This window comes from Anastrepha obliqua, chromosome 1, assembly GCF_027943255.1.
Source record: "Anastrepha obliqua isolate idAnaObli1 chromosome 1, idAnaObli1_1.0, whole genome shotgun sequence".
Classification (NCBI taxonomy): domain Eukaryota; kingdom Metazoa; phylum Arthropoda; class Insecta; order Diptera; family Tephritidae; genus Anastrepha; species Anastrepha obliqua.
Window position 1 is genome coordinate 177063146 of NC_072892.1, and position 19843 is coordinate 177082988.

The window sequence follows — 19843 nt, forward strand, 5'->3', positions numbered from 1 at the left end:
GGTCTCTTACCCGGCCATCGGCATCCTCCTAATTATTGTTAAAGGAGAATCCAATAACTTATTTTTTAGGAAAGCGCTGAAAAGATGGAGCTTCATTTTTTTGTGTGGAATTTCGTAAATCCCATGGCCCTAATACAATAAAGGTAGGTCGCAGACACTCCTGGCGACTCCACGCCATTAAATTTACAAACTCGTAGCTATGTTTACCATTGGACGATCGATAATTTTTGGGGTTAAGTGCTTGTTCTCATATGTATGAGTCTTTCTTAGGACTGACTATGACTACTATGAGGACGACACAGGGCGTAGATATGCGCAATACAGAAGGTTATTCCAACCCCATAGCCTCTACTAAGCCAAGACCGTTAGTGCGTGATGAAGAATCATATCCTGCGCGAGGTAACCCTGCTACTTAACTCACTGAGATCCCTTGCTGTCGGATGATAAATAGAGTGATTACTGAGTTAAAACAGAACACTACGGATCTAGACTTGAACTGTCGATAACGGGTTCCTCTTCAACAGTGGCTCGCTCGAAGAGTATTAATAGGGCCGCCACATAAATGGAAATGAGTTCAAACCAGGACTACTCTGCACGGGGTACCCACACTTGTGGCAATCCTCCCGCTGGTCCTCCAGCGGCTTGGGCATCGGATGTGCAGGCCCAAAACTCATTCATCACCAAGACGACCAGGGCTGAAAATCAGGGCCCTGGAGGAAGCAAGCTACTGGTTGAGGATGGACACCTATTGGACGGTGTATCCTCGTCAGGCTCTATACGTAGCTCTATAGAGAGCCTGTTACTGGGCGAAAATGAGCTTGGCTCAGTGGAACCAGCGAAAGCAATGGAGATGCAGGCGACCCCTGCAAACCCTTTAGCTGATCCTGGGAGGAAGGCTGCGCCAACTCATTTACGTCTCAGTGCTCTGACGTTTCCCTCTGCGGACGGAAGTAATGTGGTTAATTTGGATGCAAATCCGAAAAGTACCACTGCACTAACGGCTACAAAGAATGCGTCTGATTCGGGAGTCAGTTTGGAGGACGCGCGCGTGGTTATGACGCAGGTAACCCCTGCCTGTCATGTGACCACGACTGACAAAACCAAATTGGTTCCTATCCTGGCACCAGTTTCGGCGACTGTTGGGGCTATGGTTAATCCGAGTTCACGCTCAGAAAGTACCAGCGCACCAATGGCCAAGGAACAGATGCCAGCTTCAGGAGAAAATCTGTCTAATAGGCAGAAGAAGCGGCAAAGGCAGAGGAACGCGAAGAAGGCAAGAGAAACAGTAGGTATGACTACGGCTAACGTAGCTATGCCAACTGCCACTCGAGCCGGAGTTGCGGCTCATCTGTCTTCGTCCACTCCTGTCGCCGAATCTGGCAAGAGGAACAGATCTGATGATGACCCATCTGATCTGGCCGCCTTGACAGATGAAGCGACGGTGAGCGCACCAGTTGGTACGAGGAAGAAGAAACGGAGGAAGGGTAATAAACCGGAATCCGAAGTAAGCAACCTTAGACCACAGGTTGTAGTGACTGCAGGAGGAGCCTCTTGCAGCAATCAAGTACCTGGTAGTAGTACCAACGAATCCGGTGGAACGAATGCCGCGGATAAGAGCGCAGTAGCGAGCGCGAAACCGGGTCCGCCTAGTGCAGCAGCCAGGGGCATGATGGTGGAGATCTATGGCGATGGGCATATCCAATTGTCCCAAAAACAATTGGATTTTGTCGACAGTCAAGTCTGGGAGGCGATAGGGAAATCGAAAGATGTACCTAGATTCGAGCGAATGAGAGTTGAGCAAGGTATCTTGAAGGTACAATGCTCAAACACTCAATCGCTCGAATGGCTGACCAAAACTGTGGCTGCGATGCCAGCGTTTGAAGGATGTAAGTTTGTCATTCGGCAAACGAACGAAATTCAAAAACTGGTTAGGGTGAGCATGCTGATCCCTGGGCCTCCAAGGGAGCCGCATGCGATCATCTCTAGGCTCCATGCCCAGAACGAGGGACTTGATACGAAGCACTGGATATCATACCACTATACCAAAGCGGGGACGGATCCTAACTATGGAAACTGTTCCCACTTGGATCTTGGTGTGGATCCAGAATCGTTGAAGGTCATACGGTCGAGGTATGGAATGCGCCTATATTTGAATCTGGGACGGATACTAGTTACCGTCCTCGACTCAGATATAGGAAAAGTGTAAGATTGGAATTATAGCTGTCCATATGACATCAAATATTTCATTTACGCAAATTAACTTGCAGCATAGCATATCGGCTACGGCTCTTTTATGCCGCAGTCAAGCGAAACTGCACACAAATCCTCACATAATATTAATTCAATAACTATGGGTGTCTAATGGAACAAATACAGGGCTTGGGAGATATAAAGTGGTCTATTCTTTATGAAGGGGAAGAGTGCTGACTGAATGCTTGGACTTGTCCAACCCCCACAAATCTAATCTAATCTAATCTTGCCATTGGGCGATCGACACTCACGTAGAACAGCTGGGTTTACCTTTTAATCCCCATTGCAGAAGCTGTGCGGACCTCTCAGAGAAGGAGACTATTGAGCACTTTTTCTGTAAATGTCCAGGCTTGCCAGGCAGACGATTGAGGTCACTGAGTGCTTCTTTCTTGGGCAGATCTGGGGCAGATATCGAACCTAAATCCCATCAACCTTCTGCATTGGCTGTAGATATTTGCCCGTTTGAGGTCTCATAATGATATCAAAACGGCGCCTTAGTGCTACTTGGGGATTGCCAGTATGGTACTTCAACTATTTCACCTACCTCTAGAAAACGCGGCTTTCACAATTAGTCTGAAATTTTAAGAATGCTCTAAATGTAGTCTATTTCCAAATAAGTCTAGCTTTATTTGGGTGAAAGAAGTTCCAATAGATGCGGTTTAGAAGTAGAGGAAACATCGTCTAGAATCTCTACAGCTCTTGCGCCCTCCAAAGACTGATTGGAGTGTAAGTTATTCTGCTGACGTGGAAGATGAAGTTACCCTCACAATTTTGCTTCGGATGGCCAAATCTTGTAATCTATAGTATGATCTTTATTTCTCTGTCATTTCACATAACCAAAGCTCTTCCCCTCTTTTGGTTATGTAAATTTTCTTAATAGGGTTTTACTTTTTTCTTTTCAGTTTGCTTTATATTTTGGTTTTACTTGAACTGCATTTCATTTATCTAAACAACTTTTATTTTGTATTTGTTATTCCCTGAAGCATTGAAAGCAATTTAAAATAAGTGTCACGACGCGCCTGAAAATGCAATAACCGTCACAATGAAGACGCCATCGCCACCGGGAAAAAGTGCATCGTCATTTCCAAAGCAAAGAAAAGAAACAAACAACACTTCTTCTTACTGACCAATATGAGAATTAAAAAGAAGCATGAAAAAAGCAACGTAGTAGCACGCGGTAAAAGTCTTTGCCCCGCCACTTCGTGCAGGCATTAAGTTCTGATACTAGGTTTTTTTCCAAGCTTAGACGCATTGAAATGCATTACCCGCTGAAAGGTAAGGTAATAAATGTTGGCATAATGCAATTCCAATTAATAGAATGGGTGCTAACACTAACGGAATTTAAAATGTCATTGTGTCTGCGGACAATCATAAAAGGTCTTGTTAATCGTTATTGTATTGTCGCCGATAAAGAATTTTTTTGCGCGTGCGCCCGCTCGCTCGCCCTTTATTATGTGACGATGTGCATTGAATCCGATGGTTGTGAAGTCTGTGTTATTTAATTATGAACTTATTGTTGAGCTTCGACTGGCTGTTGCATGTTGCATGCGTTTTGCGTGTTCATGCGTAGGTAATTAATGTTTTTTATGTTATTTTTATGTTTGTCACGTGAGCGTGATTAATGGGGTGCAGACTTCTGGTTTATGTTCTTTTATATTGCTGTTTGCTTTGTTTTTCTCTTTACTCGGATTGATTTCAATAGCTTTTTAAATTTGTATCTAAATTTATTCGAATTTGATTGATTTATTTTTATCAGAAGTTAGTTGTTAATTTTATAGGAATTGAATGAGGAATGCAGGGCTACCAATAGGAGGGAATGAAAGCATTCAAAGGTAATAGAAAGCAACATTAATGGTAAAATAATAAATTCAATATATTATTTTACTACTTTTTTATATAACAATGTATCTTTGTTACTTGGAGAAAATACGCAACATCGTCAAGGGGGGAAAATGATTAAAAATCAACGAAAATTTTGAGCAGTTTAGATTTGCTCTTTTTTAAAATAAAATTTAATGGGCTATAAAACTGTGTACCCAAAATTTTTGTTTTAATTAAGATAATTTTGTCTAGTTTTTATAAATTGTCTGAAATTTTAAAGTTTGCATCTTTGATTTATGTGATTGACATGTGTCGCAAAATGAGCTAAATTTTTATAAAAATTTATTAAAATTAAAAAAAAAAATTAGTCAAAACATCGCAATTCTATTATTTTGTCGATAAGTGTACTTAAATACCGAAAATGATGAGAGGAGTGGATTCAGCCATGTCTGCCTCACGGTCTATGTGCGCGATAACTTTAGCAAAAATGAATATATTTTAATGAACCTTGGTACTCGTTACTCTTTATCCAAGATATCAAAAGGAAAACAAAAGGAATATAAACATAATTTAAGAAAAAAAAAACAATTACGAACGTTTCTTAAAAATTTAACATATTAAAAAAAAAAACGAAAAAAAGAAGAAGAAAAAAAGAAAGAAAAAAAAGAAAAAAAGAAAGAAAAAAAAGAAAAAAAGAAAGAAAAAAAAGAAAAGAAGAAGAAAAAAACAATGGACTGTGCATCTCGCTAAAGACTTCATAAAACGTTGCCTGCCCCCTCATTTTAAATTCGACTCAGTCCGCACCAAATTTAGCCTTCCTTGTTGTTTGTATATGCAAATGGATTCAGCAGGTGAAGAGTTCTTCTTTGAGATACCGTTACGATATTACAAAAAAATAATAAACTCAATATTTTATATAACCAGGAAAGGCTTCTTAAGAAATGAAAATGTTGAGATGGGCAACATGGGTCACAAAGCTGGACAAAGTACAGTAGGTTCTGTTTTTATGCGGTAGATACGTTCCGCAAGAAACAGCATAAAAAAAACAGCATAGAAAAAGCTACTAGTTCTATAGTAAAACTATAGATACGTTTCAAAAGTGCTAAAACCGCATAAATCTGAAATAATGTAATAAAATCGCATATTATAGCTATAGATACGTTCCATAGACCGCATGAATCTGAAATAATTAAATAAAATCGCATAAACAAAATATTGTATTTTTGAAAATTATATATTTATTTAAGAAACGTCAGAATCGAAAAATAAACTTAAGTCAGAAATAAAATCAGACAATACCCACATGTTGCGCGTTCGATTAGGATTTGGCGTAAAATCTCTTTCGTCACTTGAGGAAATGTACACGTCTGATCTAGATAGTTATGCAGGCGGTTCCATACTTGTAGGGTTAGCATTTCTGATGTAATCTGTGATGAGTTTTTGCTTAGCTGGCTTAGAATCTTGTTTATATGTACAATTCCCGATAGGTCGACATGCATTTTGTAATTTAAAAAAAAAACCGCACTATTTCAAAACCGCATAAAAAAAGCCGCATAAAAACAGAACCTACTGTACTAAACTCATAGCCTTAAAATCGCGTCGATCGGCAAAAAATACAAGAGAGCCGTCTTGGTTGGTATGTTGATGTCCAGAGGAACCCTGAATCCGATTTGACAAAGAAAGTTCTAGACATCGTTACGGCGCCGAGGAAGCCAGGACGTTTCGAACATACTTGGAAGAAGTAGATCGAAAGCGACATGAAACGTGCGATATTAAACACCGAGGCGAGCCAAGATCGAAAAATCTGACGATTACGAACTAGGCGAGTTGACGCTAAGTGGAACGGAACAGATAACCTCAAATATAGCGAAAAAAGGACTTTAAACCTGACGAAAAGATGGTGTGCTGGGGTGGGTCTGAATATCAACCCGTCCAAAACGGTCGTCAATCCTTTCAACGGGAAAACAGTCTTACCAGGAATAAGGGAGATTGGGATGTATTGGATTTGTCAGCGAAGTGAAGTATCTTGGCCTTGTCCCAAGCACCAAAGTCTGTTATGATCTGCACACGTCTGCACTAGTACAAAGATGGCTCGTATACACCAGTAGGCATAGGCGCTGGAATATGACCCCAGAGTCAAGCATTCTGTGTCGATTGGTAGGTTTCCCAGCATCTTTCAAGCGGAGGTGTATGCCATCTATCTATATGCAGAGATACATTTATACAGGGGTCTCCGAAATAAGCGAATTGCCATTCGAGCGACAGTCAAGCGGCACTGTCATCCTGTCAGGTTAAGTCCTCACTGGTCCCTGAGTGTATCGAGAAACTGAATTTGTTGTGAACGCGCAATCGCATCCATCTCATTTGGGTACCACGACACAGGCTTATAACTGGGAACGAAGTAGCGGACGCATTGGCAAGGGAGGCTGCTGCCTCGTTATTAATAGGACCCGAGCCTTATCTTGCTGTGGTATAACACACCATCAAGGAAAAGCTAAAGAGTGAAGAGCTAAGCGTAAGGGAGGTTAGCTGGCTCCAAACTATGGGGCTAAGCCAGGCGAAATCCTTACGGGCTGCGAGTACAGATATTTAAAAATCTTATAACTTTCACCAAGGATAAACTGGAAATGCTCGTGGGCATTCTCACAGGTCATTGCAGATTGGGCAGCCATCTGCACAGGATTGAGATATGGTCCACCGACTCTTGTCGTTTCTTCGACTAATCCCCGGAGACTCCAATCCGCCTTCTCTTTGAATGGCGTGGAGAAGGCTGAGACATCTCGGCAAATTGCGGTCAGAAGGAAGGCAGATACTCCCAGTACAACCCGGCTCTATATTAATGAGAGATTTGAGTTTGGATGAGGTGCTGTGATGAGTAGAGGGCACAACAGATCATGACAACGAGGTGCAAACAATCAAATCTATCTTTCTATCTGTCTAACTTCAGATTTGGATTCAGTCAAATTCAGTTCAATTTCATATCCGACAGCGTATTTCAGCGAATCGGGCTAATCTGCACTTTACTGGATATTTTATTACTAAATATTATTACCGTTTTTAATAACTTTTAAAAAGGCGCATAAGCAGGCAGTACTGTAAGCAGCGTGAAATACACCCCAGGGTGTGGTGAAAATCCTTTGCCACATACCAATGCCTAATCTGAGCCCAAATGCTGATGTTGCATGTTTCAGGGAGCGCCGGTGCTTGGGTAAATTTTGGAATGTCTTTGCTTTTGCGAAACGAGCCACAAACAAAGCTTGAAGTTTTGTATTTGAAACTTGGCATTGATGCAGTAATAACTCTTTCGATTTAGGTAAAAACCAAGTATGCTTAATTTTTCAGAGACGGTCTTTAATTTTTATTTCCAAAAAATAATTAAACATCTATTTACTGCTTTATTATCACCTCAGATAGCGGCAATTAAATACCCGGTCGACAATGGCGACGCAGCTTATGAAAAGTGTGTACAAATAGCCAGATATTTTATTTGCTGGCAACAAATTATTTGGAAAATAGTTAACGAGCTTCTGTTATTGAAAAAAAAATGTCATTTAATATTTAAAATTCCGCAGCATTTCTAAGTGCGTTCAATGTCATATTTTTATAAACTCGCTTACGCCATTGTCCGCACTTGAAAAATCAAGCTTTGTTTTTAAAATTTTTTTCTTTTTTGGTTTTTGTTGTTCTTTTGTTTTTTTTTTGTTTTTATTTGCTTTGCATATTTTTGTTTTGCATTCAACGCACATTTTTGATTCATTAATCCAGAATAAGCAGATAAGTTTTGATGTTGTTTTCACAGTTCACGGCATTGCCCACTTTTGTTGGCGGTTAACCAAAATGAAGGCCACATTTGTTTACGTTTAAATTTAATTCAAATTCATATAAAGTATTATTATTTAATTCTGCACTGCTGAATGTGTGCGAAAATGAACTCATCAATGAGTAACTCAGCATTTGCGGTAAAATTTGTTTAATAAAGGCAATCGCATAAGTACATTTGTATGACTATGTGTGCACGTATGTGTGTGTGTGTGTATGTATAAATGTATGTATGTTTGTTTGTATGTATGAATGGGCATTCGTAGTTTCTCAATCGCGCGCTCATATAGTCGATGGCCCTGCAGGAAAAAATGCTAGTTGTCAACTTCAGTGCTACCAGTTCACTTTTCTGTTGTGTTCTATTTTTCATGATATGATAGCAAAAGGTATTTTTCACAAGGCGTTGTGCTACAAAATTTCAATTGTTCGATCATAATCCAGTAAAATATCAGTTAAAATTTCTGTTCATACTAGTCCAATATGTTCCTAAAATAAACAGCGTTAGACCAGTTAAGAAATTAAAAAACCTAAAATATGTGCAGTTGCCTACAAAATAATAGGAGTGCCGGTATTGAGAAATATTCAATTAACAAAGCGCGCCAGTCGTTTCTTTCTCGTGCTAACCGGCGCCAGTTGGACACACCAAGTAAAGCCAAGTCCTTCTCCACCTGATATTTCCAACGCAAAGGAGACCTTCCTCTTCCTCTGCTACCACCAGCTGATACAGCATCGAATACTTTCAAAGCCGGAGCGTTTGTATCCATTCGGACGACATGACCCAGCCAACGTAGCCGCTGGATCTTTATTTGCTGCACTATGTCTGTGTCGTCGTAAAGCCCATACAGCTCATCGTTCCATCGCCTACGATATTCGCCGTTGCCAACGTGCAAAGGTCCAAAAATCTTACGCAGAATCTTTCTCTCAAACACCCCAAGCGTCGCTTCATCGGATGTTGTCATCGTCCACGGTTCTGCGCCATACGTTAGGACGGGCATGATGAGAGCCTTGTAGAGTGTTAGTTTTGTTCGTCGAGAGAGAACTTTACTGCTCAGTTGCCTACTCAGTCTAATGTAGCACTTGTTGGCAAGAGAGATTCTACGTTGGATTTCCAGGCTGACATTGTTATCGGTGTTAATGCTGGTTCGAAGTCTTTTGCAAATCATAACTGTCAAAAGTGACGTGGGTGCCGATACGCGAGTGCGCCGACTGTTTGTTTGAAGACAGGCGGTACTTCGTTTTGTCCTCGTTCATCACCAAACCCATTCGCTTTGCCTCTTTATCCAGTTTGGAGATGGCAGAACTAACAGCGCGGTTGTTAAGGCCGATGATGTCAATATCATCGGCATACGCCAACAATTGTACGCTCTTATAAAAAATTGTGCCCGAGCGATTAAGTTCTGCGGCTCGTACGATCCTCTCCAACATCAGGGTAAAGAAGTCACATGGCAACGAGGCATCCTGTCTGAAACCTCGTTTGGTATCAAATGGCTCGGAGAGGTCCTTCCCAATTCTGACGGCACTGCTGGCGTTGAGCAACGTCATCTTGCAAAGAGTATTAGTTTTGTGGGGATACCAAATTGAGACATCGCGGCATACAGATAACTCCTTTTCGTACCCAGATCATGCCTCTTCTACTACCTTCTATAAATCTCTAGAATTAGTTGCTGTCCGTTCAACAACACTTTTTTTATGTCAATCCAAAAGTGTTTTAGGGGCCCTGAACCATTCTGTTGTTGTTTTTATTGTTGTAGCAGTATACTTTGCCTTGTCAGTGTAGTGTATATCCCCTGTCGTCTTCATCTAGCTCACAAAAAATAATAAAGAAAAGCCGCAAAAATTAATAAAGAAATGAAATTTAAGTATTCACTTCAGGAACATAAATAAATATATTTATATTTGTTAAACTTTTCCCTACAGGGAATGTACTCACACAAACAATCACACACGTATCCCTGCGAATGTATGATTCACACCGCTAAATTCTGTTTTATTCTTATCTTTTTTTGTTATTTCTATCTGATTTGATACATCATTTTCCATTGTTGCAGCTCTTGACACATTTTTTGCAATTACGGCTATTGTTAAATTTTATTTATTTTTTTATTTTTTTTTTATTTACTGATTTTGCGCTCATTCATCAGTTTCTGCAAGTACCTACATAAATGGCTGTTTCCTATTCGATGGCAGAAGTTGCTGAATTTGAATTTTTTAACCTTATTGTTTGATGGTAATTCTACAAAATTAAGAAGTATTGTTTGTTGTATGAATTTTTAAATTTGCACCAGAACTATTTATGTATGTATGTAGTTATGTGCCAAATGCAGTTGTTTGAGTGCTGACCTGGGAGATTCGTGCCTTGAGAATTTCTTTAAAAAATAGGCAAAAGTTGCTCATCGAACATTAAAAAAAAAACTTCAGAATCTCAGGTTGATGTTTACAGAAACAAATTTTTCCATTAATATTTTTCAACCTTTGCGAATAACCTCCTCAAATACGTTTCCGTCCAATCCATCAGCAAATTTACTCTAATCAAAAAAAGCGCTCTATTATAGATAGTGCATGAGAAACAATCGATAATAACGTAAAAAAAATCGCTACATCGATAGTTTGCCAGCTCTCATTTCATTTCGCTTTCCGTTTGAAATCTCGTTGATCGCAAAGTTACTCACTTATTTTGTGTGTAGTTCACTTTTGCTTTCTAGCGCTTAAATTTCTTTATGAATTGTGTGCCTTGTTTTTTTGCTTTTCGATTTGTCTTGACTCTTATTTTTATTGAATGTGCCGTCCATTTAAATTTTTTTGTGTAATTTTTTCTGGTGAGTTTTTTGAGCCGCCACGTAATTATTGAGTGTTTTGCCGAAATTTTCGCCTTACCAATGCCAATTGCGTAAAAGCGTGTAAAGAATTGCGGGTTGGGTCGCGATCGACATAAAATTTATTGACAGCGTCTGTTGACTGTAACTTCATGACAACATGGTTTTAAATTTAGCAATGAAGTGTTTGTGTTAATGAAAAAGGGTTGCATGAAGAAAATGGCAAGGAAAGGGATGGGTTAGTTTTGAATCTGCATAAATGTACATATTTAGATATGTATTGTATTGTATTTCTTACTTATTTATTTATTATTTTATTTTATTATTTGTTTTTTTTTTTATAAAATTACTAGCATTTCCCAGTGGGCTTCGCACCACCATACATAAAATGTTTTTTTTTTATATCGCAAGAAATTTTTCATATTAAGTTTCTTTATAGAACTCGTAAAATGTTTAAACAGTTGAATTAGTTGATTTTTTTTATTCAACATACTTTCTAAAGATGTCACAATAGCTTTTCCTGTACTTTTTTAAAATTTGATTGTGGTGGTCACCTATATACAGGTAAGGGGAAAGAGCCGATAAAAACTTGTAATTAAACTTTGATTCTTTAATTTCCATTTCAATTTTTTACGCTAAATAAATTATGCTAAAATAAATAAAGTTAAAAATGTTTTTCCAGTTCCTTGAATGCTCCAGTTTTTATTATATTTTCGTCCAAAATTAATATTAACATAGTACACTTACAACCACAACAGTACAACAAAAACGCTTTTTCCCATACAGGCATTTCGTATGAGAGGAAACCATTACTCACATAAAATGTCATAACTCAGGAACGGCTGCACCGATTTCAATCAAACTTCACACAAACCACCTCCTCAAAGATAGAAAAGAACTCTGAAATTTTTGTGTTAATCGGTTCGACGGTTCTTGAGTTATAAGATTACCAAGGAAATGTAACTTCTTTTTATATATATAGATTTTTATTTTTGTTTTTTTTTTGTAGAATTATTATTTTTTTTGTTATAAAATTATGTTTTTTTTTTTATAAAACTGTTTTTAATTTTTTTATAAAATTATTTTTATTTGTTTTTTTTGAACTATTGTTTTTATACATTTTGTTTTTAATTAATTGTTTGTATATTAATTTTTTAATTTTTTATTTATACCCTTTTTTACAATTTTTTTCTTATTTTTGTTGTACATTTTTTTTATAATATTTTATAATTTTATTTTTATTTTTTTTATTTTTTTTTATAATTTTTTCTTTTAAAATTTTTATTTATAAAACTTTTTTTTTTTGTTTATAAATTTTTTTTATAAATTTGTTTTTTTTTTATAAATTTTGTTTTTTTTTTATAAATTTTGTTTTTTTTTTTATAAAACTGTTTTTTATTTTTTTATAAAATTTTGTTCATTTTTTTTATTAGATTGTTTTAAAAAATTTATTGTATATTTTTTATAAATGTTTTTTTTTTTTAATTTTTTTTATTCAAAGTTTTTCTTTTTAAATTTCTGTAATTAATATTTTTTTTATTTAGATATTTTTCTTCCTCTTGTTTTTTATTTTTCCTCGTACCCGAAAAACTTTTGTGCTGCGTTTTTTTTCTTTTTTTTAAATTATTATTTATTTTTTAAATACTTAATATGCAATTTCTAAATCGAACTACACTTCCGTTTTCAACTAAGTGCCGATCACGAATATCCAGCGAAGCCACCAAACAACAATCCAACAACCACCAAACGCAACAACAAAGCCAATTAAGCAACAACACGCAGTGACTTGCAACCACAAACTGTCTGCCGTCAACTTGTTAATCATGGCACAGAGAAAAAACTCTAGCCACCAATTCAGGTGTGGGTATGTATTAATGGCTTTGGGTGGCGGAAGGTGGCGAGAAGTTTAAGTGGCAGCACGCAACTTCAGCTATAACTGCAACTGCAATAACATTGAGAACAACAACAAATACAAAAGCTCCACGCCAGTCAGGGCATTAGACGCAACAACAAGCGCTGAATAGGCGGCAAACTTCAATTTGACATGCCACCACACAGCCACACGTCCATGCATATATAAATACATACATATGCACACATGGGCATACATACGAATGACTTTGACTCTGCTTGTAACAATTGCAATGCGTCTCGACTGCCAATTTTTCAAGTGCAAGTTCAATACGAAACCGTTGAATGAGTCAATGAGGCGTGTGTGTGTGTGTTATTTTTTTATTTGAATAGGTGTGAGACCGCAGATGAAATCCTCTCGAAATGCAGTTTAATTTCCTGTTTGGCTGTGCTGCAAATTCAGTTGGGCAGGCTTGCTTTGGCTTGTTTTTGTGGCGAACTGCGTTAGAAGAGGCGAAATAAGTAGTGTGAATAGGTAGAGAAAATAGGAAGATAAAGACCAGTGTACAGACTGCTAGACGGGCACTTAGCACGGCAAAGAGCACTTATGTCTATGGCCATATATTAGGCAATTACAGCTTTGGCTGTTCAATTAAGGTGACGGCCTTTCAATAAGAACGCGGCTAATAAATTATAGACTTTAATAAAACAAATCAACTGCTTGTGCACTTTTAATAAAATAGATGGTGCAGTTTTGCTGTGATAAGATATATTTAAAATAGCTGATTCTAGCACATGAATTTAAAATATGTGATAATGGTAAGAAAGCCATGACAATGGAAGGCTTATTTTCGCCACTATAATAATCCATAAATTAAAATTCATGTGAATCAGAGCAATAAATCGAATAGAGTTTGCTTCAATATCGCTCTAAAATCTATATCCTGTGTATAGAGTTCGAAAACACGAGTTCAAATATTGGTTAGCGTTAGTGAGAGTGGAGGAACCGAGTTTTGAGTGAGTGTTACTTGAGCTTCTGGATGAGCTCCTTTACAAGTTTACTTATTGCGCTTGTTAGCTGACCAGGTTTGCTAGTGTACAATTGTTTTATACCTTACGATAACACAATGGAGCGAATAATAAGGTGGTTAACAAGTTCCAGATTTTGATAAAAATTTTGATTTTTTTTTTAATTTTGGGAAAAAGAAATTATATTATTTGATATTTTTTTTTAATGTTTTTTTATTTTTTGTTTGTTTTGTTTTTGGTTAAGTCGTATGAGTTATATTCATTAATCCATTGATTTAAACGGCTCTTGGTGGCTCTGTGTATGCAAATTAACGTCTCTACTTTAGTTTAATAAATTAATTTTTGTTTGATTTTATATAGTTTACTTTTCATTTTTTTTTAATTAAAACAAAATTTCCTTTTATTTGCTTCAATTAATTTTTTTTGTCAAAAATAATAAAAAATTAACGTCTCTGTTTTAGTTCAATAAATTAACTTTTAGTTTATTTTTATATTTATTTTATTTTCTTAAATTTATTTTATTTTGTTTCAATTTTAATTCTTTTGTTAATATTTTTCTGTTTTTTTTTATTTTTTTATTTTAATTTTTTTCTTTTATTATTTGTATTATTATTTATGTATTTTTTTTTTCAGAATAAGAAAAAATTAATTTTTTTTGTCAAAAATAATAAAAAATTAACGTCTCTGTTTTAGTTCAATAAATTAACTTTTAGTTTATTTTTATATTTATTTTATTTTCTTATATTTATTTTATTTTGTTTAAATTTTAATTCTTTTGTTAATATTTTTCTGTTATTTTTTATTTTTTTACTTTAATTTTTTTCTTTTATTATTTGTATTATTATTTATGTATTTTTTTTTTCAGAATAAGAAAAAATGGCGTCTATGTTTTAGTTTATTAAATAAATTATTTGTATTGCCACTTATTCTTTTTAACATTTTTTGATTTGTTCGATTTTATTTTCTTGATTTAATTTTTTTGTCCAAATAATAAAAAAGTAACTCCTCTGTTTTTAGTGCAATAAATTAATTTTTATTTTATTATAATATTTCTTTTTATATATTTTTTTTTAATGTTTTTTTCTTATTTTTTATGTTCGTTTATTTATTGTAATAAATTTATTTTTATTTTATTTTATTTCATTTTTTTAACTTTTAAATGTTTTTTATATATTTTTATATTTTTTATATTTTATTTTATTTATTTATTTTTTTTATTTTATTTATTTATTTTTTTTTATTTTTATTTATATTTTTTTTCTTTTTTTTCTTTTTTATTTGTGTTTTATTTTGTCCAAACTAATAAAATATTAACGTCTCTTTAGTTCAATAAACATTTTTTTATTTAATATTTACTTTTTTTATATATTTTCTTTCGATTATTTCGTTTATTTTCTTTATTATTTTGTATTTTTTGTTTGTTTTTTACCTCTATTTTTGTATTTCAAATATTGTTTATATTTTCGTTTCCATTATTTTTTAATTTTGTTTTAGTTCAATAAACACATTTTTTATTTATTTTTTTCATTTTTTTATTAGATTTTTGTTTGTTTACTTTTCTATTATTTTGTATTTCGTTTGTTTTTTATTTCTATTTTTGTATTTTTATTTGCCATTTCTAGTTTTCTACTGTTTTTTGTTTCTATTACTTTTAATTTTGTTTTTCTATTATTTCAACATTGTTTTCAGAATAAGATAGAATTAATTGTCCAACATAGTAAAAAAATTAATGTTTCTGTTTTACTTTAATAAATTAGTTTTTATGTTGTTTTTATTTTTTCTGTTGTTTTTAATCAGAAAAACCTAACTCCTCGAGTTTAGCCCAAAAAAAAGTACAACAGCTCACATAGCTATTTAACTTTGTAGAAATCCAATTTAACATGCAATAACACATTCCCATACATTCTAATTTGTACCACTAAGCTTCTTAATTCGTTACTAAAGCTTCAATGTCTAGTGTTAAAGGCGCTAGATTATTCCACTGAGGTCATCTGCTCTTGGCAGTCAAGGTCTAAGTGTACCGACGCTATTGCGATGAGTTTCGTAATTTGGATTTTAATTCACTTTTCCAAGAGAACAAAAGTAAAAGTAAAGCATTTACGAGATATTTAAATTCAAAAGTGGTTGAGAAATTACCTGCACGTTTCTACCAGACTACAATACAAACACACATATACACATGTGTGTGTTAACTAAATAAAGTCGTTTATGCAATTTTTTTTACTAAATTTTTTTTTCGTAATTCTTTGTATGCTGGCGCAAATACCGCACCTCTCAATGAGGGTATAAAAAGTAAGCAATTCAGTTGAAGAGTTGGTACGAAAATTTAAAGGCTCCATATCGATTAGGTATTGGTGTATGTAGTAGCCATTATATCAACACCCGATTGACCTTCGAATCCGCAGGTGGATTAAACTTATCAGCAGCCATATCTGAGACTTAGATAGCAGCAACCTTAGGAAACTTATCAAAATTCGCATACGTTTTAATTAAAAAATTATGCCTGCATTCTGTATATAACTGGGTTCAAAATGATAGGAGAATCTTTTGATATTTAATTTTGTATGTTTTTATAAAAGTATATTGTTAAACTAATTAAATATTAACACTATAATAAATATTATTAATATTATTAAATATTGATTTGAATGATTTTTGTAATAATTACAAGATTTTCAATGAAAAAATTAAACGTAAAAAATCGCTCGTATATTATTAATAAATTAAAAGAAAAAAAAATCGCCAGTGTTCAGAAGTTAAGTTTTAAATTTCAAGCTACTTCAACTACGGATTCTTGCTTCAATTTAAAGTTTTAAGTACTGAGTACAGATCAATAAAACGCACGAAAGTGACGCCTTACGTGTTTTTCCCATGCTTAAAACTTTGCCACGCAATTTTCAAGGTAATAAAATACTATTTAAAGTAAACAAAAAAAAAAAAAACAGTGCATGTAGCGTACACATAACAGAAGTGAAACTTTCAAGGCAGACAAAGAAAGAGGGAGAGACCCGAGAGAGAATGAGATAGAGAGAAAGAATATATATCTAAATAAATTCACAACATTTGCAGAGAATACAAATAGACAAAATTTACAGAGAACTGAGAAGGGTCGACCGGTGTAGGTAAACGCCGGACACAAACCGTTGCAACAACGCGCACTACTCTGAGTGTTTATCGCCCGCACAAACGCAGCGATTCCAGGGCCGCAGCAATGGCACAAAATACCGCAAGGCAATACCAATAAATCCGACGCCGGAATGGATAGCACTTTATAGTACGCACAAGCACCAGCCAGGAAACGGAAATAAGCGCCAAAAAGTAGGTACCCAAAAAAAAAACGCCAAAAAAATTGGGACCAAAAACGCCCCAAACAGTAGGCACCAAGGAAATATAACGCCAAAAAGTAGGCTCCAAAAATATATTTCCTACAAGTTTGCACCAAAAAACAAGCGCCAAAAAGTAGGCAGTGTTATTTCTAACTAGAAATTAGCAACCACAAAGAAAAACTCAGGAAAAATAGCCTAAAGTGAAATGTAGCCTAAGATACATATATATAAGGTATAGCTCTCTCTCTCCTTTTCTTCTACATTATATCTTTTTTCTCTCTCGCGGAACAAAAATGCCCAAGACGTTGCATGACCTTGAAATTTTACTCTATTCTCGCTCGTCCATCGACGCCTAAGGAGTTTCACTTCAAAAATTGATTTTCCTGAAATTTCTCCTCATTTACTTGCAAGGAAAGCACTTTGCATATATTTTTTGAAGTCTGAAATAAAACTAATTTATATGGCAATAAAAACCCACAAACATTTCCCATTTACTACTACTATTTAATATATTTAATATGTAAGTGGTTTCGCCTCATCAATAGAAAGAAAACCACCAAATGAAGTGCGCATAATTTTTTACATTTATAATAACTTCCGAAAATGCTACGACCATATTTGTTGCTATCATCATCGCGGTGATGCCTACTCTCGTACCTACATTGCAGTTACATACATACATACGCAGTACACAGTGAAAATGTTGTTGTGCAGAAACCGCTGTTAGGCAGCGCAGGATGGTCAACAGCGCTTTTCTTCGCACAACACTTCCGCGAATATGCGCATATTTGTTTCCTATGTCCAAACTTCAGCCGAAATTTTTAAATGCATACCATAGCAACAACAACAGCAAACGCAGAAATAATATCTACATGCAAGTAATATCTAATGACTGCCTGTAAATTGCTGCAGTTTTTGGTTTTATTGCCGTGGTTTTCAGGTTTGTAGTTATTGTAGTTATTTTTTGTTTTTGCTTTTGCCTTTTAGTTTTATTTGTAAATATTAAAATTCATTTGCGATGCAGCTGCGTCTACGCTTGAGGTGATAGTGTAATTGATGGTGCAAAGAAATGGTGGTCAGTAGTTGGCTGTAAATTGCCGTAAATTGTTGTGAATTTATTTAGCAGCAATGTCGAACAGAGTTCGCAACTACAAGTACACCGTGTACTTGTATGCATATAAAGTTACTGTTAACATTACACAGTTCGCTTACAAGCGTGTTTAAATGCTGTTAATTTGCAGTAGGGGAACATGAAAAGGCTTTCAATTGAATACCAATGTGGTATTCTCGTGTATTTTCATATTTGCTGTTCGAATATATTCCGGGTATTAAATTTATTTAAATATTCATGGCGATTCAATTCACTATGAAAAAAGAAATACTAAGCGAATAGTAAACAATAATTGAATTATTTCAACACACGAACGCATATTAATGTCTCTGTTTCTATTTTCGAATATTTTTAGTAAAAGTAACACTAACATTTCCACTAAGGGGCTTCCTCCTCCCATGCGACTTTATGTACGGCAGAATAAGTAATATTTCTCATTTTAAGCATACTGCAGTTTACAGAAAAACAACAAAAACTAACAACGATCTGTTGAAATATTTGAAATATTTGTTGAAATTCCACTTCTCATGCTATTAAAGTTTTATTTGTCTTAAAGAGATATAGAATGTAAAAATTTAGTTTTTTTATTTGAAAAAAAAAAAAAAATTAAAAAAAAAAAAATAAATAAATAAATAAAAAAAAAAAAAAAATAATAAAAACGTTAAAAATGTCGGCTTTATCATCACCATTGTCTATATTGTCTTTTGTCCAAAATAATAAAAAATTAACATCTCTGCTCAATAAACTAATTTTTATTTTATATTTACTTTTTTATTTAAATTTTATTTATTTATTATTGTTCTATTTTTTTATTTTTAGAAGAACAATAAATTAAAGTATCTTTTTTAATTTAATAATTGAATTTTTATTTTTATTTCTTGATGTCCAAAATAATAAAAAAATTAACTATTAAATAAATATAAAAATGTGGAAATCGTTTATTTCAGTATAAATGAGTTGGAGATGTTTTTAAAATCTATTGATGTAGCTTACCGTTATTGTTGTTGTAACATCATAAAACTTTCTTCACACATTTTTGGGGAATACTGTTGAGTTCACAGTGCTTGGCCTGATAAATCCGGATCGATCCGGTAACGAAGAACTGACTGTCGTCGAATAGAGCAGTGAAATGTAATGTAATGTAATCATCCTGATGACACAAAGTCACATGCCACTCGAGGTCAGCATGCAAATAGGCGACACCTCCCTAGTGGCCCAAAAAGTAGTGAAATACTTAGGTATTCAACCCGACTGCAGACCTCATGGTCCGGGAATGAATGGATGCGTGGGACTCCAAGAAGAAACACGTCATCACTAGCGTCGTTGAACGGAGATGCCAAATCATGCGGAGGTGCACAGATAGAGACATAAAAAGACGAGCATATAGCCTGAAAGCTGGCACAAATACGGTGGACCCAGACGTGGGTGAAAAGAATTCTTCCTTTATGGATGCCGTTCTGGGCCCTCCTGAAGTAAAGTAGAATGTTGTCCCGGGAAGAGAGTCTTCCCAGAGGAGAAAGAGGGATCCACTCGACGCAGTAGACGACGGCCGCTGTAAGCAAGGAATTTGAATAACGAATTATGGTACAAAAATATGCAATATTTCACCTGGCGTTTATCGAATTACTTGGCATTATTAGAAATCTTTAGTTTTGGTCAATTTATATATACATTTAATTTGCATTTTTTTTATGTATTTCCCCTCTGTATTTTTACTTGAAGATTAAAGAAAAAATCTTACAATCGCCACCAGATTTTCAATTTCTGCTTTAGTAATTGAAAGCATTAGTGAAGAGGTATCATTTAAAGCAACAGGTTTGAAA

At 34.8% G+C, this 19843-nt stretch overlaps 1 protein-coding gene across 1 annotated transcript in view; it reads left to right on the top strand.

Moving 5' to 3' along the window:
• Window positions 1-562: 562 nt before the first annotated feature.
• The window catches only part of LOC129238733 (uncharacterized), a 73388-nt gene continuing 54107 nt past the window's right edge, over window positions 563-19843 (top strand). The window contains exon 1 of the mRNA XM_054873885.1: window positions 563-1933. Within this exon, the coding sequence (XP_054729860.1) occupies window positions 563-1933 (1371 nt within the window). The remainder of the gene's footprint in view (window positions 1934-19843) is intronic.